The 25890-nt window shown below is 36.3% G+C and overlaps 1 protein-coding gene across 2 annotated transcripts in view; it reads right to left on the bottom strand.

The window, feature by feature from the left end:
• LOC106870220 (ribosomal protein S6 kinase 2 beta) overlaps nt 1-25890 on the bottom strand; it is a 73987-nt gene that overhangs the window by 25229 nt on the left and 22868 nt on the right. For both annotated transcript variants that reach the window (XM_014916228.3, XM_014916229.3), the window contains exons 4-10: nt 20114-20195; nt 18896-18976; nt 17044-17123; nt 11864-11970; nt 7074-7254; nt 5985-6055; nt 1910-1998 (exon numbers count right to left, since the gene is read on the bottom strand). In XM_014916228.3, coding sequence (XP_014771714.1) covers nt 1910-1998; nt 5985-6055; nt 7074-7254; nt 11864-11970; nt 17044-17123; nt 18896-18976; nt 20114-20195 — 691 coding nt within the window. The remainder of the gene's footprint in view (nt 1-1909; nt 1999-5984; nt 6056-7073; nt 7255-11863; nt 11971-17043; nt 17124-18895; nt 18977-20113; nt 20196-25890) is intronic.

The following is a 25890-nucleotide window of genomic DNA, read 5'->3' as shown; positions in this document are numbered from 1 at the left end:
TTATATTAAGAAAACAGAAACCAGTAGTTGCTTAGCAGCATTTCATCTGCTTTCCTTATGAGTTCAAATTCTGCTAAGGTCAACTTTGCCTTTCATCCTTTAGGGATCAATAAAATAAGAACCATTTGAGGACTGGGGTTGATATAATCAACTTACCCATTCCCCCAAAACTGCTGACCTTGTGCCAAAATGTGAAACCATTATTAACATTTAACTTAATTTCAGTGATACTGTTTCTGAATATGATAACTATTGTTTTTCTAAACTCAACATTATTAACTAGAAATTCTGTTTTAATATTCCTCATGATGTTAAAATAAAAGTTTAAGTAATAACAAAAGTTGGAACATTTAGTAAACCGATTAAAGAAGCATGCATGGGTAAATAAATGTTCTTCCAATTTATTAAAAAAAAAAAAAAATGGAAAAAAAGTATCTTGAAATCATTTTTAATATTATGAAGTGAATAATTCTAAATAATTTTCATGCTAACGAAAATTAGGTTCTGTGTTAAAGTGAAATGAAATGACAATAACAACAAAAAAATGAAAATTTTAATTGGCAAACAATTACACAGAAAAGGTTATATTCAAACACAATTAGAAAAATACACACATCAAATATTCTAGAATGAAGACTTTGATATATCACATGCAATTATCTTCATCAACATATAATATATAAATACAACACCAATAACAAAAAACACCACAGTTAAAGATTTTTTTTCAATGGAATTTTTCTAATATCTTTTCAAATTAATATGTGTATAAAACAGTGCTGTATATTTTGCCTATGGCATTTAGCAAATATGGCATACATAAAGGAAATCTACATATCAATATCTGATTCACGAGATTTTGCAGAAACCTCTTGAATCAGAAAACACATATACTGTAGTTTTCACTAAAAATGGGGAAAAAAAAGTTTAATAACAATCATTGATATTTTCTATCCAGCATAGTATTCTATTCTATTTCATTCATTTCAGAGGATATTCTTTATGATCTGTTCACTACTTCACTGGTCAATATGTACTTCAATCAAATAACATAAATATCATACATATATTTCCCATGTACCAATACAAGTTTCTCTCTTATATGTTATACTTGAAATTCACATCCATTCATATCAAATAAGCAATTACTAATAGGAAGTTCTACAAGTAAGATTTAGTTCTGTATAAAACATACATGGAAAATAGCTAGATTTCATAGAATGCGTAATAAATACACAATTTTTTACAGCAGTTGTTCACTTTCTTTTTAAACGTGCAATAAATGAAAATGATCATTCATTTTATTTTGCAGGGAATTACAATTTTAAGAAGGATATCCCATAGTGTCTTACTGTGATAGGTACAGAACTAAAAATCACTTAAGTAAGCAGCATGGTGTGAAACTGTCAAGCAATGAAAGTGACAAGTATTTCATAGGCAAGCAGAGCTGGTTCAACAATTCCTGTAAGCATAGCTTAGAAAAAGATCAATTTCACCCAGTTAATTTTCCCTTGATACATGAGACAAAGTTGAAGACTTTGGGAGTAACCCTACTCAGTTACTGGATCACATAAGTGACTATCATCAAGCTTAATAATAGCTATATATTGGAAGATATTGCATCAAAATCTATCACCAGTTAATGATTTCTGGGTGTAGATGATTTTATCACAATGTCCATAAGTGATGTAAATTACAGTAATTTCTCCAGAAATCTTAAGGTGAGAAAATTTTTATGGATGGATTTCTTTTCCAAAATGTAATGAAGTTAACACCTTGGAAAACTAAATCTGATTCTTGAAGCAAAATAAAACCAAAGTTAAGCTTATACCCAAAATGAAGTTAACTATAACCAGACAAGTTTATTTTCTAAAGTTCTCTATAAAAATACTAATGGAAGATTCCATACCTAGTCGATTCTGGGGATTTCTTTTGAACAAAGCCCTGAGAAGACTTTGGGCTTCTGCAGAAAGAAATTGAGGCATACCTAATTTAGCCCTGAAAATATAAGAAAATAATTTTAAAGAGAAAAATTTATATAAGTACATATATATTTCATTGCTAATATATATTGTGCTTGTTAACACACAAACTGTATGAAAATTGTTTTATACTTTTCAGTGATGTAGCTGCCAATTATTAAATATCATAAAAATAAAAACAATTCTGAATTTATCAACTTTCTGGAAAAATTTATCCACACAAAAATGATACATAAAAAACTAATGTAATTAGTAAATAAAGCAATTTAAATATTTCCTGCAAAAATATCAAAATGTACATCAATGCCTCAAACTGACACACTGCATAGTTATATTTAAGAACACAGTATGAAACCTGTAGTAATCTTTATAATTTTTTAAAGAAAGAAATATGAATGCATGTAAGCACCTTAAAGCAAAGCCAATACTCATTTCAGTACAAGTTTTAGAAGTAAGGTAGAAGAGAGGTGAGTGAGAGTGAGGGTGGGGTCAAGAAGCTTGCTTCCTAATCATGTGGTCTGGAGTTTTCTCACTGCTATGACATTAGATCAACCAAATGTGAGTGGATTTCAGAGAGAGAGAGAGAGAGAAAGAGAGAAACTGAAGGAAACTTGTCATATATACATGTGTATGTGTGTGTATGTGCATGTGTGTACTCTTGTCTTGACAGTACATGATGGTTGTAAACCTGCATACTGTTCATTTCCAGTCTTCCATGAAAAATGTTTAGCCATGGGAAATATTACCTTGCTTCGAGACAGGTGAAGTTTGACAACAGTTAGAATATCTGCCCATAGAAAATATGCCTCAACAAGTTGTTTAACCCATGCAAGCATAGAAATGTGGGTGTTAAAGAATGACAATGATATAAAGTTTACATACAATACACATATTCATACATAAGTTAGGATATTATAACATACACACACACACACATGTGTGTATATAACACACACACACACGTGTATATAACACACACACACGAGTATATAACACACACACACACGAGTATATAACACAAACACACGAGTATATAACACACACATCTATATATATATAACACGTATGTATATATAACACATATATATATACACACGTATACATATGAGGAGACCCTCTTCAGTCATGAATGACCATGGGATTGCACCTAGAAAGTTACCCTCCGAGGCACAGTCAGGGCAAGGTTGTTTATGGAAGGCCAGCAGTCGCCCATGCATACCAGCCTCCCCTCTCCACACCACTGATGTTATCCAAGGGAAAGGCAAAGGCCGATACAGCTTAGCACCAGTGATGTCGCAACTCATTTCTACAGCTGAGTTAACTGGAGCAACGTGAAATAAAGTGTCTTGTCCAAGACCACAACACAGCCTGGTCCAGGAATTGAACTCACAACTTCATGATCGTAAGCTCGACACTAACCACTGAGCCATGCGCCTTCACACGTGTATATATATATATATAACACATATATATATCCATTTTATCATTTTATCTAGTTTCAACTCGAGCTGTGGCCATGCTGGGGCACCACCATATATATATATACACACACACACACACATGTATATATATATATATATATATATATATATACACACGAATAGGTGTATACATATACAAATATACACACAGATAAACATGAAACTCATAGATCCAACTTCTCTGCTCTATTTTTAAGTTCCTATTATTTTTTCTCTGCACTGATGAGTAGTATGGTATTTGCAAATTCTAAAATGAATTTATCTCTATGTTTGAAACAGTTGTATGCATGAATAAACTTCTTACAACTTTTTAACATCTTATCACCTCCATTTTTGACAAAATGATTGGATTTGTAGAACTTCATTCCATAAATTAATCATACACTTAATATATTCATACACACATACACATATATCCAAAGGGTATCACAAAAAATGCATACACACTCTGACAGCTGATAAATCAATTTTCATTGCATTCTAGATTCAACCCATTAGAAATAATGAAAGGAGCCAGACTAAGCTTTGAACAAAGGGAATTTTTCCTCGTGTACTCCTAGTTTCAAAAAGCCGTTGAAGTACAAAGACAGTTTAAGAGGGAGTTTCAAACAAATCCACCTACATGACTTACCATCACTTGAATTAGAGATGAGTTTGAAGATAGAACTGTAGAGAATGTTCACAGACATCAAGGAGCTCCACAAAGAGAAAAAGGGTACAAGAAAATATGTGCAGTAAGCAATTTGTGAAATAGGAATTTCAAAATCAAATGACCTTCACATTTTGAAGCATTGTTATTGGAAAAGTTACATTTCAAATGGTACTTGGAAAGATGTGTAGAAGATGCACACTTTCCAACAAAGATTGTTTTGGAGTGATAAGGATACTTTTAAATTAAAAGGCTTGATGAACTGCCATGATTGCACCGTCTCAGGACCTGAGAATCCACATATTACAGAGAAACATCATGTTTATTTACCTGCATTTACCGTTACAAAAACAGCAACATTTGACAAATTGAGGGCAGCTATTGAATAAGAATACACACAATTGCTTCATGTTATCAACAATGTCTGGACCAGAATGGTCATCAATTTGAAGACAGGAGTTTTAATAAATGATGACTTTATAATCATTCAATGTGAGGATACATTTTGGGGGATGCTATGTGTGTATTATGCGTGTGTGCTGTGCATGTGCACATCATCATCATCATCATCATCATCATCGTTTAACGTCCGCTTTCCATGCTAGCATGGGTTGGACGATTTGACTGAGGACTGGTGAAACCGGATGGCAACACCAGGCTCCAGTCTGATTTGGCAGAGTTTCTACAGCTGGATGCCCTTCCTAACGCCAACCACTCAGAGAGTGTAGTGGGTGCTTTTACGTGTCACCCGCACGAAAACGGCCACGCTCGAAATGGTGTCTTTTATGTGCCACCCGCACAAGCCAGTCCAGGGGCACTGGCAACGATCTCGCTCGAAAATCCTACAGGAGCCAGTCAGGCGGTACTGGCAACGGCCACGCTCAAAATGGTGCATCTCATGTGCCACCCGTACAAGAACCAGTCCAGGGGCACTGGCAACGATCTTACTTGGCTTGCCGGGTCTTCTCACGCACAGCCCATTTCCAAAGGTCTCGGTCCGTAGTCATCGCCTCGGTGAGGCCCAATGTACGAAGGTCTTGCCTCACCACCTCAGCCCAGGTCTTCCTGGGCCTACCTCTTCCACGGGTTCCCTCAACTGTTAGGGTGTGGCACTTTTTCACGCAGCTATCCTCCTCCATTCTCACCACATGTCCATACCAGCGCAATCGTCTCTCTTGCACGCCACAACTGATGCTTCTAATGTTCAGCTTTTCTCTCAAGATACTTACACTCTGACGGGTATTCACATTGACATTACACATCCAACGGAGCATACTGGCTTCATTCCTTGCGAGCTTACGTATGTCCTCAGCAGTTACAGCCCATGTTTCACTGCCATGTAGCATGGTTGTTCGTACGCATGCGTCATACAGTCTGCCTTTTACTCTGAGTGAGAGTCCCTTTGTCGCCAGCAGGGGTAAGAGCTCTCTAAACTTTGCCCAGGCTATTCTTATTCTAGCAGCTACACTTTCAGCGCACATGTGTATTCTATAGCCATGGGCTTGTATTTTAAGTTTTTAAATATAACAAGAGTATTTGTTATTGTGTAACTCTAGGTTGGCCCTTGATTGAGGAAACCTGCAATGAAAGGGCTCTTTCTTTCCTTCAGCACAAAAGCATCTAAGACAATATTATTCAATGTGTACTTCTATGAGATGGTAGGATTGATATTTTTATCAGGTCAAGCAAATAAGCAAAGATTGTTAGTTTGGTAAAAACAATATGTTTAATGCCTCACCCATTGAATGAAAGCAACGTTTCTTTTAAGTTAAATACACTAAAAGCTTACATAAAACTTCAATTATTTTGGTTAGATATTCCACTGAAAATAAATGCAAAAAATAATTACATTCTATATTGTAAATAGCTTACTTTAAAATCTGTGTCATAGTTTCCTTCCTATTTTCACCTTGGAATGGTAATGCACCGGTCAACATTTCAAACTATAGTGAAAATATATATTTTATTAACAATATAAACGAGGTGCTTTGGTTAGTAAAAGGACAGCATTAAAAAAAAACCTACATATGCTTAAAGTTATTCCAAATAGAAGCAAATCAAATATTTCATAGTATGTATTTTAGTGACTTATGGATGTTCAAGAAAAAAAGCAATGCTGTTGTAGCTCTATTTTCACCAATTCTTTCACCACCACCTAGTGGACTCAGTAAGAATCAGTACCTTATGATTCTAAGTTCTAATCCAACCAAGATAACTGCCTTTCATCTCTCTAGACTCAGTTCATTAAGTATAATTAACCCTTTTGACACTAACCTGTCTCAGACTGCCCCTGGTTCTGCCAGACCAGCTTTGTGTTTTAAAATGATCTAAATTAAAGCCTTTCATTAAAATTTCATGCTAACTTGTGTTTCAAAAACCAGTTTAATAAGGTCAAAGTTAGTTAACTAAATTCTTCATTATTTTAAAAATTAATTGAAAAAGAGGCCATGTATTTCAAAATAAATATGGTAATGAAAGGGTTAAAAAAACAGATTAAATCAATTGATTATACCATCTACCTTTTCTGATTAACACTAAGTTATTTAAGTGGTCTGTATTCTAAGTTGAAGATTTTTAAATAAAAAAGACCAAATAGTGGTGAGACTGAGTTATGAATTTCATGAAAACAAAATCTAAAACTAAATCAAGCACCTTCACTAAAATCTTGTCAACATATACCATTAAAAACGTTTTGATCAGGAGTATCTGGTAACAAAACCCATAAAATTTGATTTTAGATTAAAAGCACTTTAATAAACAAATGGATTGTTACTACACAAGATAAAAGAAAATATCTGGAAGACCATCAAATCCAAAATTAAAAGAAATATGATTACAAAAATTTAAAAAATTATCAAAATAGATATTGTATTTGAGGTCTTCTGTATCAAAACACTGCTCTTTCTTCTTTCAAAGTGTACACAGAACTACAATTAGTTAATATTCAAAATTGAAAATCACCATTAGTACACCATATGACCACCAATCGGCAGCAGTACCATGTCCTTTTCTATTGACAACTTCAGGAGCCATGTATTCAATCGTACCACAAAAAGAAAAGGTCTTTTTCTCATCAAACAATGATTCTTTGCTCAAACCAAAATCAGTTAATTTTATATGTCCATCTGCATCCAAGAGAATACTGAAAGTTGAAGAAAAAAAAAAAAAATTAAGATAATTAATTAAAAGATCAGAGTACAATAAGTAAATTTATATAGATAGCTAGTCTTTTTCTTTTTTGATGTTTCCTAAAGAAACAGAAACAAAGGTTCTAAACACATTTAACAAACCATCAATCTTATATGGATATTTTAGATACAAATCATCATCATCGTTTAACATCTGCTTTCCATGCTAGCATGGGTTGGGCGATTTAACTGAGGACTGGTGAATCAGATGGCTGCACCAGGCTCCAATCTGATCTGGCAGAGTTTCTACAGCTGGATGCCCTTCCTAACACCAACCACTCCGAGAATGTAGTGGGTGCTTTTACGTGCCACCGGCACGAGGGCCAGTCAGGCAGTACTGGCAATGACCTCGCTCGAATGATTTCCTAACATGCTACCGGCACAAGTGCCAGTAAGGCGACGCTGGTAATGATCATGGTCCAATTGTGCTATCTACGGGCCACTAGCACGGAAGCCAGACAGCTGCTCTCGCAATGATCATGCTTGGACAGTGCTGTTAGTGCTCCACTGGCACAGGTGCCAGTCATCGAATATGGTTCAATTACGATTTCGATTTCACTTGCCTCAACAGGTCTTCGCAAGCAGAGTTTTTAGTGTCCAATGAAGTAAAGATACGAATAAGTGAGCTGGCTACACTTCTGGCAGAGGCCACAGATTATGCTCTCACTTGGCTTGCCAGAGTAAAATAAAATTCGACTAATATTAAACTAGATATCAAGTTCCTTTCTTGTATAGAAGTAAGATAATAAACTCTTAGCTGAAATCATAACTGGCTTTCACTTAAGAGGGCATAAGTTAAGGGATGATACACTGATATGTACATAAAATACCCAAGTATTTGAAATTTCCCACTTTGTTGAAAAATGGCAACAAAATCCTAGTTGTAGCTGTTCGTGATTCACAAAGAAAAGGGGATATAATTTCAAGAAATTGAGAATGTAACAAAATTCATATGCTTGGACCAAGAACAGGCAATGGGGCATATTCTGATCTTATTTGACCTCATCAGCATAAAATGGTCTACTCGAGCCAGCTAAAAAAAACACATGAAGAGTTTTGATCAATATAATTTATGTGATTAAAAAACAAAATACGCAAAAGGAAATAATTCAGGTGGCTAATTAATGGCTTAATTATATAGAATCTATTTTTACCAAAAACATTATAACTGGTTTGATATCCAAAGGGATATCCAGTACACATTTTTTACTATCTTAAAATCATGGTTATAAAGCATCTAATACAATTTATAATTTATCATTAATAGATACATTCAGTGCCTGTAAGAGATGACTAAAAAGGTTGATGACAGGAAAGGCATTTGACTATCAAACACATGCCAGCATGGAAAAGCAGATGTACTGATTATGATTCATGTATTTGATAAAATCTGAGTAATAAGCATTTATTCTATGCTAAATATCAACACACACACACAAACACAGAGTAGTCACTTAGACATTTTGACAACTTTTCATTTTGAAATTCTGCTTGAAACAAACAAATTTGAACAACCTTCCAATATCAGCATTGTCAGGATGACATTCTGCTACTTGCCATTAAGTGAACTTTTGTTATCACATGTTCAGTTGATAAGAAAAGAGCAAATGAACACAAACACAAGTGCTTGAAAATAACATTATTCCAACATATAACAGAGCATCTATTATTTATATATAAATGTGTTTATAAGTCAAGCCATTACACAATAGTGTGCACTGATCAGAATTATTAACATTTTCTGTCTTTATCAATACATTTTCATCAGAATATTCTCAGGCATGACTGTGTACTTAGGAAGTTTGATTCATAACCATGTCATTCTATGTTCAATCTCACTGTACAGCACTTTGAGTTAGTGTTGTCTTCTACAATAGCTTCAGAAGGACTAAAGTGTTATGAATGAAATTTGTAGTCACAAACTGAGCTGAGGTTCATTATTGATTGTGTGTGTGCTTGATAGGTTAATATATATATATATATATATATACACACACACACAACAGGCTTCTTTTAGTTTCCATCTTCCATATACACTCACAAGGCTTTGGTTGGCCTGAGGCTATAGTGAAAGACACTTGCCCAAGGTACCGCATGTGTGTGTGTGTGTGTGTGTGTGTGATCATCATCACCATCATTGTTTAGCATCCATGTTCCATGCATGCATGGGTAAAACGGTTCACAGGAGCAGGCCAAGTAGAAAAACTACCTTATGCTACTGTCTGATTTGGCAGAGTTTTTACAGTTGGATGCCCTTCTAAATGCCAACCAATTTACAGTGTGGACTGGATGCTTTTTATGTGATACCAGCACTGGCAGGGTCACCACGTAACTTGCAAGACAAGGAATTATGAGAAGGCACATTTGAAGAGGGAAACTTGTGTCAGAGGATGAAATGTTAGAGGGTGATAAAGAGACAGAAACAGATGTCTTACTATAACAGAAGGAGCACTGGAGGAGGTGACCCGGTATCAGATGATGAAAGGTCAGAGTGTGATAGAGAAACAGGGAGGCAGAAATATATGGTGAAGGTGCATGGCCTAGTAATTAGGGTGTTGCACTCAACCATCACAAGCCTATGGTTTTGATTCCCAGACTGCAAGTGTATTGTGTTCTTGAGAAAAACACTTCACTTCACATTGCTCCAGTTCACTCAGCTGTAAATGGGTAACCTTGCAACAGACTGGTATTCCTTTCAGAAGAATGTTGGCATGCCTACCTAGGCAGCAGGGTGGCCTTGTTTAAAAGCTACAACAGAGCAAGAAAGTGCATTGTGACCAGCAGTTTATAACAAGCATCCAGCAGCCTAGTTGATATACACACACATATATATGTATGTGTGTGTGTGTGTGTGTGTGTGTGTGTGTGTGTGTGTGTGTGTGTGTGTGTGTGTGTGTGTGTGTGTGTGTGTGTGTGTGTGTGTGTGTGTGTGTGTGTGTGTGTGTGTGTGTGTGTGTGTGTGTGTGTGTGTGTGTGTATATATATATATATATATATATATATATATATATATATATATATATATGTATATATATTCATTCATTCATTTTATATCTGTTATTCCATGCTTGCAAACTTTAGAGGATTTGAAGCATTGTTTCTTACAGCTGGACACCCTTTTTGTCACTAACGTTTGCCTGTTTTTCAAACAAGGAGTCTCTTATGCAACATGGCTTCAAAGATGTGAAGTGAGTGGATGATTTGTGAAGTGGAGAACTAACAACACAACCCATACATCTCAACTTCCATTGAAGCAAGACATAAATTCACACACACACAAAATGGTCTTTCAGTTTCTAGATACCAAACCCACACATAAGGCTTTAGTGAGCCTAAGCACCATTACAAGACACTTGCCTACATTCCTGTGCACAAGTTTATTCTTCAACAGAACTGGGTTGCTGAAAAGTCATACTCAATAAATATACCTTGTGCTGTTTAAACTGAGCTACCTCTCTTCACATCAACTACTTGGATTGATAAAACTGACAAAACCCTTTCAAATCAAAGTGATGTTCCAGTATGGGACAATCAAAACCTCCACTTGTTGCAAAATCAAAAATCAACTGAAACTAATAAATGACTAATCATCTTTGAGCTAGGATAAAATACTTTGATTTAGTGAATGTTGCTATTCTGCATAATTTGTACAAGAACATATGTGAAGTGTATCACCATCATCATCATAACACCACATTTCTGTGCTTGAAATTTTAGGTGAAATTTTGCTGAGGTTGATTTTCTAGAGCTGGATGCTCTTCCTATTTTCAACCCCTACCTGTTTCCAAGTAAAGTAATATTTCCCTTTGTCTGGACAGGGAAGACTGGAAGGAAACAACACTGCTCATATGACAGTGAAACTTACTTGCAACTATTGTGTGATATCAAGTCAAGGAAACACATGCACAACAGGCTTCTTTCAGTTTCCACCAACCAAATCCATTCACACAGCTTTGGTTGGCCTGGAGCTATAATAGAAGACATGGTGCCATGCAATAGGACTAATCCAAGGTGCCATACAATAGGACTAATCCTGAAACCATGTGGTTGGAAAGCAAACTGTTTTACCACACATCCACAACACCTATTCCGTATATAATCTTAAAAACTACATTGCATTGTATAAAATTCCTTTTTCAATAAAATAAATCTTAAGTAAACCCATCAAATTATTCCTATGTTGACTTTGTGTTGAAAACCAAATAGTTGTAAATATTTTATGGATAAACTAGAACTTCTTTTATATCCATCCTATTTTTAATACATACATATTCTCAAGTTGAAACTCAATTCCCAATTCTTTACCATTAATACTGTAGCTCAGTCCCATTATGCAACAAGATTACTGGAATGTATCAATTGCAAAATTTTAGATCACAAAACTTGCATGCTTTTGTTTTAAAATAAGTCAACTTAATACAAATTAAATTTTGCTCTGACAAGCATAATTTTAGATATACTGCAATTCTAGATCAACCACCTGAATGTAGAATATAAATAAATAAATATAGCAATTACAGTTTATGCAAAATAGAATTAAAATTTATTAGAATTTTAGCTTACTTTTCTGGTTTTAAATCCCTGTAGACAATGCCAAGTCCATGTAAATGATCTAAGGCCAATGCTAATTCAGCAAGGTAAAATTTAACATCTTCTTCAGTAAACATTACCTAAAAACAAATTAATTAAATATGCCTTTATTAGTGAGACACAACAAAAGAATTTCTACTTATGCTAATATGAAGATTTCAGTTAATAAAAAAAATTCAAGCATTCAAATTATTTATATATGCTGATTTTATACTGCGAACTTTATAAATGCATATTATTATTTCAAATTTTTGGCAAAAGGCCTGCAAATTTTAGAGGAGGAGGAAGCTGATTACATCAACCCCAGTGTACAACTGATATTTATCAGCCCCAAAAGGATGAAAGATTAATTTATCCTTTCAGAGTCAATAAAATAAGTATTAATTGAAAACTAGGGTCGATGTAATTGATTAGCCCCTCCCCAAATATTTCAGGCCTTGTGGTTATAGTAGGAATTATTATTATTATTATAGTAAAAAGTTACTGAGGGAAAGATACAAATTAATAGGAGCTGATACCAAATGGTAGTGGGTAGCAATTTTCTTCACTACTTCAGAGAGTGACGACCCTACCTGACACGAGTCTAGGGCTCAGCTGGCTCCAGCTGACAGTACCCAGTATGGGCCCCTATCCAGGGTTATGGAAAGGAGACAACCTTCAAAGAAATCCAGAGTGGAGCCCCAAAAGCGGTTTAGTGTTCGACTTGACACTCTTCCGGCAGCTCCTGCAACCAAGCTGGTGCCAAACGTAATGCTCTGCACTCCTTTGGACTACGTCAGCAAGGTCGAGAGAGGAATCCTGATGATTGGGCTACCCAGGATTTTGTTACATCTAGCCCAGGACTGTGCAAAACTGGAGAGGACACTTCAGTGCTGCCGTAAAAAGTGGCAGAAAAAACATGGGAGATAGCAGTCATGAGTGATAAATCCATTCTGATTGGCGTAGGATATGGGTGCTACGGGCTACCTCTGATGGTGAGATGGACCCTCGTGTCCCTTTGGTTAGCTACTGCCCACCTCAAGTTGGGCAGCCTCTGGTTAATAAGGTGCTGACCTGCCACAGGCCGCCTGCTTCATTGGGTGCTTGGAGCTAAGAGGTTGACTTGAAAAATGGCCTACAACCTCTGCACCAGGTGAACAATCAAAAGACAAGAAACCACCAGTCCTGTGATTAGTAAGCTGGAATGTCAGAACCATGTGCCCTGGCATATCTGATGACCTACTCAGGGTTGAAGACACAAGAAAGACGGCCATCATTGACTGTGAACTGAAGAGGCTCAACATAGACATTGCTGGACTGCAGGAGACAAGACTCCCCTCAAACGGCAAACTCAAAGAACAGGATTTCACCTTCTTTTGGCAGGGAAGAGATCCAGAGGAACCTCGTCAGCATGGTGTTGGCTTTGCAGTGAGAAACTCATTACTCTCCTCAACAGAACCGCCATCAGGAAGCACTGAGCGTATCCACTCTCTCTGTGCTTCTTGAGCTCTTCGGGATCAGTACATCTACTGAGCATCTATGGTCCCACTCTCTACAGCTCAGAGGAGACCAAGGACCAGTTCTACAAAGATCTCAACTGTGTCATTAGAAACATACCAACCAATGAAAACATCTACCTTCTGGGAGATTTCAATGCTCACGTGGGATCTGACCATGACTCGTGGCCCATTTGTGTTGGACATTTTGGTATTGGCAACATGAATGACAATGATCAGAGACTGCTTGAATTTTGCACATACCATAACCTGTGCCTCACCAACAAGCCATCCCACAAGGCATCTTGGAGACATCCAAGATCTCACCACCAGCATCAGTTGGATCTCGTCATCACACGGAGATCCTTTCTGAATTCTGTCCAACTGAGCTGTAGTTACCACAGCGCAGATTGTGACACAGATCATTCACTAATAAGAAGCAGGGTGAGGATTCTGCCTAAAAAAAGTCCATCACTCCAAGAAAATGGGCCGACCACGCATTAACACTGCCAGAACCTCAGACCCTACACTGCAAAAATGTTTTGCTGTTTCTATCAAGGTTGCCCTCAGTAGCTGCCCATCCTCCTCTGCTGAAAGTAGGTGGAATTATATCAGGGAAGCTTTGTATGCCACCTCAATAGATACTTTCGGTATGAGTGAAAGGCAAAACCCAGATTGGTTCAGTGCTGGAACCAGTTATCGAAGCAGAGCACGCAGCTCTGATGCAATACAAGAGTGATTCTTCTACAAAGTCACTCGAAGAACTCAGAAAGGTAAGAAATAAAACCCAACTGACTGCCAGACGCTGTGCAAATAGGTATTGGCAGGAAATCTGTCAGAGTATCCAGTTAGCTGCTGACAGTGGTGACACCCGTGAGATGTATGCCGGTTTGAAGAAGGCCCTCGGTTCATCCGCAACCAAGTCAGCCCCTCTTAAATCAACTACTGGAGACCTCATCAAAGACCAAAGCAAGCAAATGGATAGATGGGTGGAGTACTACCAGGATCTCTACTCACGGGAGACCACAGTCGCTGAGGCTGCAATCGAGGGTGTCAAGATCTTGCCAGCCATGTGCAAACTTGACAGTCTGCCGTCTATAGCAGAGCTCACCAAGGCTCTGGGAAAAGACGGCAACCCCTCAGAGATCATCAAAGCTGGCAAAAACACCGCTCTGCTTCAGCACCTTCATGAGCTTCTGTGTCAGTGCAGGGAAGAGGGTACAGTCCCTCAGGATATGAGGGATGCTAACATCATTACGCTTTACAAAAACAAAGGTAACCGTGGTGATTGTAACAATTACCGTGGAATATCTGTTCTCAGCACTGTTGGAAAGACCTTTGCTCACATTATCCTGTCCAGGCTACAACTGCTTGCTTCTCAAATTTATCCAGAATTGCAGTGTGGCTTTAGAAGAAGCAGATCAACTATTGACATGATATTCTTCATACACCAACTTCAGGAGAAGTACTGAGAGCAGAAAATGCCATTATATATGGCCTTCATTGATCTAACAAAGGCTTTTGACTTGGTAAGTAGAAAAGGCCTCTTCATCCTGCTTCAAAAATTCGGGTGTCCACCACATGCCTCTGAGACATCAGATGACGGAGTGTTTCTGCACAGAAGAAATGATGGGAAACTGTTCAATCTCTCGCGTCTGTGTGCCATGACCAAAATCAGAAGCATCCTGATCAAGGAGATGCTTTTTGCTGATGATGCCGCTCTGGTATCACACACAGAAGAAACCCTGCAAAGGCTCATCAACTGCTTTGAGCAAGCATGTAGTGACTTTGGCTTAGTTATCAACCTCAAGAAGACCAACATCATGGGTCAGGCTACATCAGACATCCCAAACATACACAGACTACAGGAGGTGGAGAAGTTTACCTATCTTGGCTCTATCGTCACCTACAACCGATCCCTTGATGCTGAGCTCAATATACGCATTGGCAAGGCAGCTGCTGTGATGGCCCAACTCTCCAAACAGGCATGGGACAACAATAAGCTGACCAAGACCACAAAAATGAAGATTTACCAGGCATGTGTACTTAGCACTCTGCTGTATGGCAGTGAGACCTGGACGCCATACACACGCCAAGAGCATTGCCTAAATATCTTTCACCTGCGCTGCCTCCGGAAAATCCTTGGCATCAAATGGCAGAATCGTGTCCCCAACAAAGATGTCCTCAAGCAAGCAGGAATAATACCAAGCATGCTTGCACTCCTCACACAAAGACGTACAAGATGGCTTGGACATGTTAGTTGTATGGAAGATGGTAAAATTCCCAAGGACATACTCTACGGAGAGCTTGCTAGGGGCACTAGGTCTGTGAGAAGACCCTTCTTACGATACAAGGATGTTTGCAAAAGGGACATGAAAGCCTGCAACATCAATATTAGCAACTGGGCAGCAGTTGCCAGCAACCATGGAGATTGGCGATGCACCATAGAAGAGGGAACACAAAGGAGTGACAGAGGGGGAGAGGAGAAATGGAAAGACAAGAAAAGATGTCAACAAGAAACTATGACATTACAACCAGCCAGGCAAAGTCTTTACTACATTTGTGGCACCTGCCAGAGGGAGTGTTTGTCCACGATAGGACTACACAGCCATATCAGGAGATGTATTAGGACATGAAATGTAAAAACCGGACTAGATTATTTTATACGCAACCCCATTGTCTCCCAAGGCAAAAAGAATACCAACAACAACAAACCAAATGGTGGAAACCAAACTGAAGAGGTTGAGCTTCCCAAGAAATGACAAGGGACTGTAATAAGTGGTAAGACACTGTAGAAGACCCATCCAACCCATGCTAGCCTGGAAAATGGGCATAAAATGATAGAAAATATCTAAAATACAATGAATAGAACAAGTTTGTACCAACATTAATTAATATTTGATTACAAAATGTATATCATATCAGCATATACAGTATTTTACAACTGACTACCAAATAGGTATAAAAACTTTAAGTCAATAACTTGACTCTCAGAAGCAGGAAGCTATTGTAATTTCCAGTAATAATCTAGCAAGTACAATTCTTTAATCACATTCTGGCAAATAGATCATTTCCATTGCAGAATTTCAGATTTAATTCTCCATGTCATGAGTGTAAACTCCATACACAACTGTAGTATTTTTCATTAAGACCATTAGCTTTGATGATGATATCACCATTATCAAGTCTCAAAGTAGCTAGTATAAAAGTTGCAGAACTACTTTCTTCTTTTTTTATCTCTTTTTTTTTCTGCACAGAAGACAATCTTATTTTGGGGATATAAATCAAAATCATGAAAGCTATTATTTTGCTTATTAATAAAGGAGTTCCAACATTCAATTACACATATTTGTAGGTACCTCAATACATGAAGAGAAATACATTAACAGTCAACAAATGTATGCAAAATATAAGACTAGTAAAAATCCAACGTTTTCAATACTATGGAATAGTTCTGAATATAGAAACACTCCTGAAATAGCCTGCTTATACTTAAAAGTATTGTTTCACAAATTATGTTGAACAAGATATATTATTATAGATGATGACCATTTAAACATTTTGAATCTTCTGGCATTTTAAAAAATTTAAACCACTACTATTTAAAAAATATATTAAAAATGAAAATGTAAAAATATTTTGATCACACACAACTAAATGAAGAAGAATAAGACTTACTTCTTTAGATAATCTAGTGAATAGATCACCTCCTCGCAAGAATTCTAATATAAGATATAGTTTTCCTTCTGTTTGAAAGGCTGCAAAAAACGAGTGAATTATTTTAGAAACAAAAATAAGAAAGGAATCTGAATACTTAAGTCAAATTTTGAAGGGATGTTAAAAAGATAGGGTGACTTTAAAACAGAGTAAAGAAAATCAGGGATCTTAATGAATCAATAGTGTTGGTAATAAGCATTATATTAATTATCATATTCAATATCTGTTCATTCTGATATGATTCTACAGCATGAACAGGTCTGCAAAATAGGATATCACCAGTTTTTCATTTTTAATTTTTATTGTGAGGTCCAACACCAATACCTCATGTTCTGCTGATATAAGTAACTACAGAAAAATGTTTTCAATTAGCATTCATTCATATATCTGCATGATATCCATACCAGCAGTCATGTCTCCTACATGTATCAACTAATAATACCTTTCATACTCAGCTACACTCTTAGCTCACTTGTGCTCCACTTTTCATCAGAGTTAACACTACACATCTAAGAAATTATAATTGACTCTCTAATCTCAGATCTTCTGCATTCAACACCCATGTTTCCAAAACAATCTGTTTTTGCAAACAGACCAGAATCCAACTGAGGTAACAGCTCCCTAGCTCCTGCCACTGCTGATATGATATGATATAAGAAACATCTTTGGTTTCTTATGAAAACATTGTTTCTTAAAAGGGTCAAAAGGTATAAGTTATGTAGTGTAGGCAATGGCTGAAATAGACCAAGATTGAAATACAAATAAAACATTGTCTCATAACCTCATTTGCTTAAAATGAAAAAGTAAAAACATCCTTAAGAACACATGTAAATTCAGTTCAGTTAAGCTATGACAGGATAGAAGGAAACTAAATAAATTCTTCACTGAACAGTCAATGGTTTCACTTTATTCTAGTATGCCAAGAAATTTCATGGCAATCTAAAAGAAATTTACTCATTACTGTGTTGTTTAACAAGTTCACAACCAGGTTTAATTCCACTATCAAGCACTTTGGCCAAGTGTTTTCAACAGGAGTCTTGGGTTGACTAATGTAAAAGCCTGTCTCACACACACACACACATCATTTTTACATCAGTTTTTCTATGCTAGGATGGATTGGATGGATCTCAGAGTATCTTGCCAACTATTGAGGTCTTCCACCATCCGGCACACATGATAGCAAAAAAAAAAAAAAAACCCAGTCAATTTTGTTGTCAGGTTATTTTTGGCATAGAGTTGGATACCGTTTACATGTGTACCGGTGTAAAACAGTGCATCAAATTGTATAATTTTTTTTAATTAAAAATTAATTTAGTCATTCAATAAACAGAGATTGATAAAATTTGAACTAGACTGTAAAATGAACAACCAATTAAAGCTAATAAAGGCAATGCCCTTGAATGATCACAGTTCAGTGACTGAATAAAAGAATAACAGAATTCAAATGTTAGCTCTATAGAATAATATTTCTCACATAGGTATTTAAAAATCTTTTGATGTGGCTGAATTAATTAGAACCTGAAGCATTATCCTCATTAGTACTTTTCTAGGAGTACCTCTTTTTCTGTGTTTAGCTACTCAGAGCACTTATTAATTGAAACCCTTTAAAGAGACTTCAGACAAATAAGAATATTATTCCCATTGCTTAATTAAAAAGTGCTTTAATTTGTATTATGAATGCTTATTCTGGAATCTTGTAGTGACTAGATGGGAGATGGGTGGTAATTAGTCAAGAATTTGCACAGGTGAATATAAACACACTTGACAAACAAATAGTAAAATATAAAATAGTAAAATATAAAAGGTGTTATACCATAGTGTAATTTAACAATAAAAGGATGATTCACATCAGCAAGAATATCTCTCTCTAATTTTGTTCTCTGTCGATCTCGGACTAAAAAAGAAACATAAGTATTATTTTCATTGACAATGCATAAAATGTCAACAAGAAATGTGTTAACTACTGTTTTGTGTCAGATTAAAAAGTGAAATATCAAATAATTTCTAACATTAAAGTAAAGAAAAAAAAAGCATAACAACATCAATGATATTGTAAAGAGATATATGAGAGTTAACAGGTAATGAGAAGAACAAGTGTATCATGATTTAAAGAAATTATTTCTCTCATAATTTATTTAGTTATTAGGAAATAAATTTTCACAAAAATCGTAATTGTCACTCTAAATATGGATTTTTGCTTTTCTTTTCTATTTCAAATTGGTGTTTATAATGCCTAATAACACTTCAAGTAATTGTTAACCTGTGCCAACTCTGGTTAAGCAGACCAATGGCCAAAAGCTTTCTCATCTTTTTATCAAGTACAATATATCTCGGGTTACATTATCTAATGTGTCCTTCCTTTTTAAAGAAGGCAGGTGTAATTTAGGCAAGATTTGGTTGCTACTGATTTTTAGCAGGTTGAATGACTTCAAAGAGGTTTCTTCATTTAGTTATAATTTCAAAGGATGGTAATATTAATTTTTTTAAATCTCTTAGTTGGGAGGGAAGGCACTGGCTTCCCTCCCAACGTCTCCAAGACTGGTAGGAAGACAGGTGGAGCTATCCTCAAACTGGATACCTGGCTGGAATGTTTGCAACAAAGTGACCTCTACTAAAGGTAACCAAGGTACCAGGTGATTATAATGAATTGGGCAACAGATTAAGCCTATCACTCATATAAGCCATGGCAAGATTTGAACTTAGAACCCAAAGAGCCATAATAAGTCCAACATTCTTACAGTTCCATTAATTCACTATTTTCGATTGGTACTTTTTTATCAACACTTAAAAATGTGTGAAAGGTAAAGTTGATCTCAGTGGGATGTGAACTCAGAGGGCAGAAAGCCAAACCAAATATGGTGAGGCATTCTATGCTTTACTTTAACAACTCAGTCAACCCACTGCCTAAATTTAATTAATTCCATCACATACTATACATTTAATTTTTGGTTGTAATGTAAAAAATAAACACACAAACAAAAAAAAATGTTATGAAAAAGATTTTTTTCATAACAAATTATAAAATAATTACCTTTTAATGTTGCTTTCCTTAAAACTTTCATGGCATACAATGTGTCTTGGTCATTACCACTAATTTTTCTTACAAGAAATACCTGCAAAAAAATAAACAAATAAATTTACAAATATTCTAAGTTTTCAATTGCCAAAAACAAATCCTTATAACTGATGATAAACAAAGCACACAAGCTACAAACTTTACATGTTTCCATTACTGTCATAACAGTTTCAAGCAGAGGGACAAGGCCTGCAATTTTTTTTTTGGGGGGGGGGGATCAATCACATCAACCCCAGTACTTGATTGGAATGTTTTATCAATCCAAAAAGATGAAAGCAAAGTCAAGCACAGTGGTGCCACTATTAATGTAATAGCAAAATATTTTTTTTAAAATTCACGATTGTATTTTTCAATTCTAACTATTGCACTGATTGAATGGTTTCAATATTGAAATCATATAAACATTAGTGTTCTTGAAATATGCATTTTAACCCATCAGCATTCAAATTACTCTGTCAAATGTAATGCTTATTTATTAACATTGTTTTAAATTAATCACGCATTATCCTATAGTTTCAAGGTTTTGAGAATGTCATCATCATCGTTTAACGTCCGCTTTCCATGCTAGCATGGGTTGGACGATTTGACTGAGGACTGGCGAATCATGATGGCTGCACCAGGCTCCAATCTGATCTGGCAGAGTTTCTACAGCTGGATTCCCTTCCTAATGCCAACCACTCCGAGAGTGTAGTTGGTGCTTTTACATGCCACCGGCACAAGGGCCAGTCTGGCGGTACTGGCAATAGCCACGCTCAAATGGTGTTTTTCTACGTGCCACCTGCACAGGAGTCAGTCCAGCGACACAGGCAACAACCTCACTCGAATAACTTTTCACGTGCCACCAGCATAAGTGCCAAGTAAGGCGACGCTGGTAACAATCATGCTCAAATGATGCTTTTTATGCGCCACCGGCACAGAAGCCAGACAGCTGCTCTGGCAGTGATCCTGCTCAGATGGTGCTGTTAGTGCTCCACTGGCACGGGTGCCAGTCATTGAATTTGGTTCGATTTCGATTTCACTTGCCTCAACAGATCTTCGCAAGCAGAGTTTTGCGTCCAAAGAAGGAAAGGTATGCATAAGTGGGCTGGCTACACCCCTGGTAAAGGCCATGGGTTATGGTCTCACTTGTCTTGCTGGGTGTTCTCATGCACAGCATATTTCCAAAGGTCTCGGTCACTAGTCATTGCCTGACATTGTAGGGTAGGTATGGGAGGCTAGATCTGATCAGTTTGAACATAAAACAGGTAGAATATTTTGGTTTGAATGTGACTAGTTTAAATGCTAAAAGGTTAATGAATAAATTTCCTTAGAAGAATACTATAATGGAATGACATAACTAATTTTTTTTCTTTTTTTTTCATAATATACAGTTGCATAAGAATATTTCAAAAAGCTAATGGGGAATATAAATATTTGTTTGGTGAGATCTGACAAAATTTTCATTAACAATTTAGCTATTATTTAGCTTGAAGATCTATAATGAGATGTATTGCTGTCTTTTTATATAAGTACAGCACTGTCTAAATGTTCCTTTCATTTAAAGGATTGTTTGTGATTTGAGAGAAATGTGACTCCTGTATTTACAAAATCAAGCAACCATATAGAAGTTCACTTGACCTGTCAAAGTAGATTTTTTCTTCTTTTTTCTTTTTTCCTGTTTCTTATACTAATAGCTTTTATACTTTTAAAAATGTTAATTCTCACTATTTCTAGTTAAATTTGAAACATTAACTTCTAACTTTTTATTCTTCTGTTTCAAGGTGGTGTTCACAGATAAATAAACCTCAATAAATATAGGCCCTGGCATGGCTATGTGGCTAAGAAGCATGCTCTGCAACCACATGGTCTCAGGTTCAGTTCTACTGCATGCCACCTTGGGCAAGTGTCTTCTACTATAGCCCAAGGCCAACTAATGTCTGGCAAGTGAATTTGGTAGATGGAACTGTATGGAAGCCTATTATATATATACACGCACACACGTGTGTGCTTATGGTTTCCAACTGCCTAACAACTGGCAATGGTATGCTTAGGTCCCCATAACTTAGGAGTTCGGCAAAAGAGACTGACAGAATTAGTACCAGGATTAAAAGTAAGTACTAGAGTTGATCTGTTCTACTAAAAGAACCCTTGAAGGCAGTGCCCCTACAGGTCTACAATCCAATAACTGAAACAAGTAAAAAACAGATGAAAATAAAAGATAAATAAAGAATCTCAATAATAGATGAAACAATTCCATTAAATAAATCACAAAAGGTATATTTTGTAAATGTTATAAACAGAAAGACTCACAATAATTTCAAACACTGAGAAATATTCAGTTGTAGTGAATGAAATGTTAAGAAATCCTAAAGCCAAAGGATACAAAAAGAAATGTATTTAGAGTACAATCACAATGAATCATTACTCTTTACTCTTTTCTCTTTTACTCTTTTACTTGTTTCAGTCATTTGACTGTGGCCATGCTGGAGCACCACCTTTTAGTCGAGCTAATCGACCCCAGGACTTATTCTTTGGAAGCCTAGTACTTATTCTATCGGTCTCTTTAGCCGAACCGCTAAGTTACAGGGACATAAACACACCAGCATCGGTTGTCAAGCGATGGTGGGGGGACAAACAGAGACACACACACATACATATGTATGTATATACATATATACGACGGGCTTCTTTCAGTTTCCGTCTACCAAATCCACTCACAAGGCTTTGGTCGGCCCAAGGCTATAGTAGAAGACACTTGCCCAAGGTGTCACGCAGTGGGACCTTGGGCAAGTAAATCTTATATAAAAGCTCCATGCTAAATTTCCAACAAAGTTTAACTTATAATCTGTTTATAGGTGCAGGCATAGTTGTATGGTTAAAAAGTTCACTTTGCAACCATGTGGTTTTGGGTTCAGTCTCACTGCAAGGAACTTTGGGTTAGAGTTCTTCGACTATAATCCAGGTTAACCAATGCCTTGTGTGTGAATTTGGTCAATGTGTGTATGTGTGTGTCTGTATTTGCTCTCCACACACACATTAATGTTGTTTTGTTTACATCCCTGTAACTTAGCAGTTTGGCAAAAGGGACAAGAGAATAGGTACTGGACTTGCCAAGTACTGGAGTTGATCTGTTCGACTAAAAACCCTTTAGGGTGGTGCCTCAGCAAGGATGCAGTTCAAAGATAAAAGATATTCTTAGAGTTAACTCTTGTCACAAACATCAAACTGAAGTGTAATACTTTGCTCTGTAAGACAGTAGTAGAGCAGCTAGTTCTATCCTGTTTGAACTGATCAGCTAATGAATGAGCTGTGAAGCAAGTAAAATATTTACAGAGATTAAAGCATTATTTAATTAGCAGTGAGAGTCCGTTTTTCCATACCTGTATGGGTTGGACAGTTTGACTGGAGCTGGTAAGGCCAGGCTCCATTGTCTGTTCTGGAATGGTTTCTGCAGCTGTATGCCCTTCCTAATGCCAGCCACCTCATAGAGCGTATTGCGTTTTATGTGGTATCAGCACCAGTGCTTTTAATGTGGCACCAGCATGTTGAATTAAGTATGTTAAATGTTACTACTATTTTAGAATAATTTTTTTAAATAATCAAATTTCAATAAAAATCAATTAGAATGAAATGGTGAGAATCTTAACGTTAAATTAGTTGTCTCCATGTTTCTCCATTTATTTCCAATCCTAACATTATTTTTAACCCTTTAGCATTAAGATTATTCTGTCAAATGCAATGCTTACAAATTCACACTGTTTCGGATTAATCGTGCATTACCTTGATGCTTTGAGATTTTGATGATGTGTCTCTTTTTAGAATGACATTTTAGGGTAGGTGAGAGAGGCTGGATCTGGTAGAATATTTGGGCTGAATAAGGCTGAGTTTATGTGTCATACCTACCAAACTCATATTACTCAATATCCACTGACCAACTTTTTCTTATAAGCATCAACAAACTGAATAAATTTATTTCTTATTTTCAACATTCTTAAGACTTTCACTATGATTATATTTTGAACCAGTCAATTTTTTTTTTCTTCTTATATAAAATTGTAAATATGGTATGGTTTCTCATATGCAGTATAGTGAGTTTAAAACTTTGATCAACTGAAATTGTCCAAGCAGTTAGTAGATGAGCACTCCCTCTAGAGATGCTAAGAAGAAAAGAAAAAAACAAAAAAAACAAGCGAGATAATTTCAAAGCAATCAGCTGAAATATTTGGACAAAACTGAATTATTCAACTTGTAAGTGGACTAGTTTTTATAGTTCATAGATAAGTAGAATGCAAAATTCTATCAAAGCACAAAGTTTATGCATTGCTAAACTAAGGCAGTGTTAGGGTCGCAGAGAAAATCCTAAATTAGTATATAAAAAGAAAAATAATGGAACACAAGATAAATAACTGGGGTGAATTCAAATAAATAAACATAAATGAAGGATTTGTGCTCAAGCACACCTAATGATATTCATTCAAAATGAAAGCGTATGATTGGTATTCAACACCCAGAAGAAAATCTTAAAATTAGCCCAGGAAGGAAGTAAGTAGTATTTTGTAACCAGGAAGGAAACATCTTTTCCTCAAGATGATTTAAAAAACCTGGCAACATTTAATATAGTGAAGATGCAGCAATTACATCATGCCATGAAAGAATTTTAGAGTAATACAAGACATTAGATAAAGTATTTTATCTTCTGACTGACAAAGTGATTCACACAAGACTGCATGCTTCATATAGTTCAAGATGACACTGGACATGCATAAAGAAGCAAATAAAGATGTCATCCAGCCACTTTCTGCATTACAACACTTAAAACTCATGTGACATTGTTTATAAAATTTTTACTGAGTGACATATTTATTTTATTTCTCATATATCCACCAGTTCCTTTCTTTATAAAAACAAAAAAATACATCTGTGAAATATTCTAGAACACTAATAAAAATGCACATATTAGCAGCAAAGAACTGACTACACATATATCATAAATATAAAGTCCAAATTACAAGATGATTAAGCACAGATACTAAAGCACAGTCACACACATTATACATACATACATACATACATATATATATATATCATCATCATCATCGTTTAACGTCCGCTTTCCATGCTAGCATGGGTTGGACGATTTGACTGAGGACTGGTGAAACCGGATGGCAACACCAGGCTCCAGTCTGATTTGGCAGAGTTTCTACAGCTGGATGCCCTTCCTAACGCCAACCACTCAGAGAGTGTAGTGGGTGCTTTTACGTGTCACCCGCACGAAAACGGCCACGCTCGAAATGGTGTCTTTTATGTGCCACCCGCACAAGCCAGTCCAGGGGCACTGGCAATGATCTCGCTATATATATATATATATATGCATGCACAAATATACACATATTCATATACGCCATGGACTCACCAGTAGTCAGACAACATATGAGGGTTCGACAATTTCTTGCTGAACAATCACACAGATGATTTGTGATCAAATATCTGTCTTTTCATAAGCTCACTTTCTCCATCATATTGACATTGCATGTACAGGTGCACAACATGCCACATGTCAAACAACAAAAGGATTGCAGAGCAACATGAAATGTTTTGCTGAAGAGCACAACGCAATGCCTGGTCTGGGAATCAAAACTACAATCTCACAATCGTGAGAACAACAGGCAAATCACTAAGCTATGTGCCATCATACTCATATCTATATACATATATATATATAGATAGATACATATATACTCTCTTTTACTCGT

The sequence above is a fragment of the Octopus bimaculoides genome, chromosome 4 (assembly GCF_046866305.1).
Source record: "Octopus bimaculoides isolate indiv1 chromosome 4, ASM4686630v1, whole genome shotgun sequence".
NCBI classification, from domain to species: domain Eukaryota; kingdom Metazoa; phylum Mollusca; class Cephalopoda; order Octopoda; family Octopodidae; genus Octopus; species Octopus bimaculoides.
The sequence above is the reverse complement of the archived record's forward strand: the minus strand, read 5'-3'. Positions and strand labels throughout refer to the sequence as shown.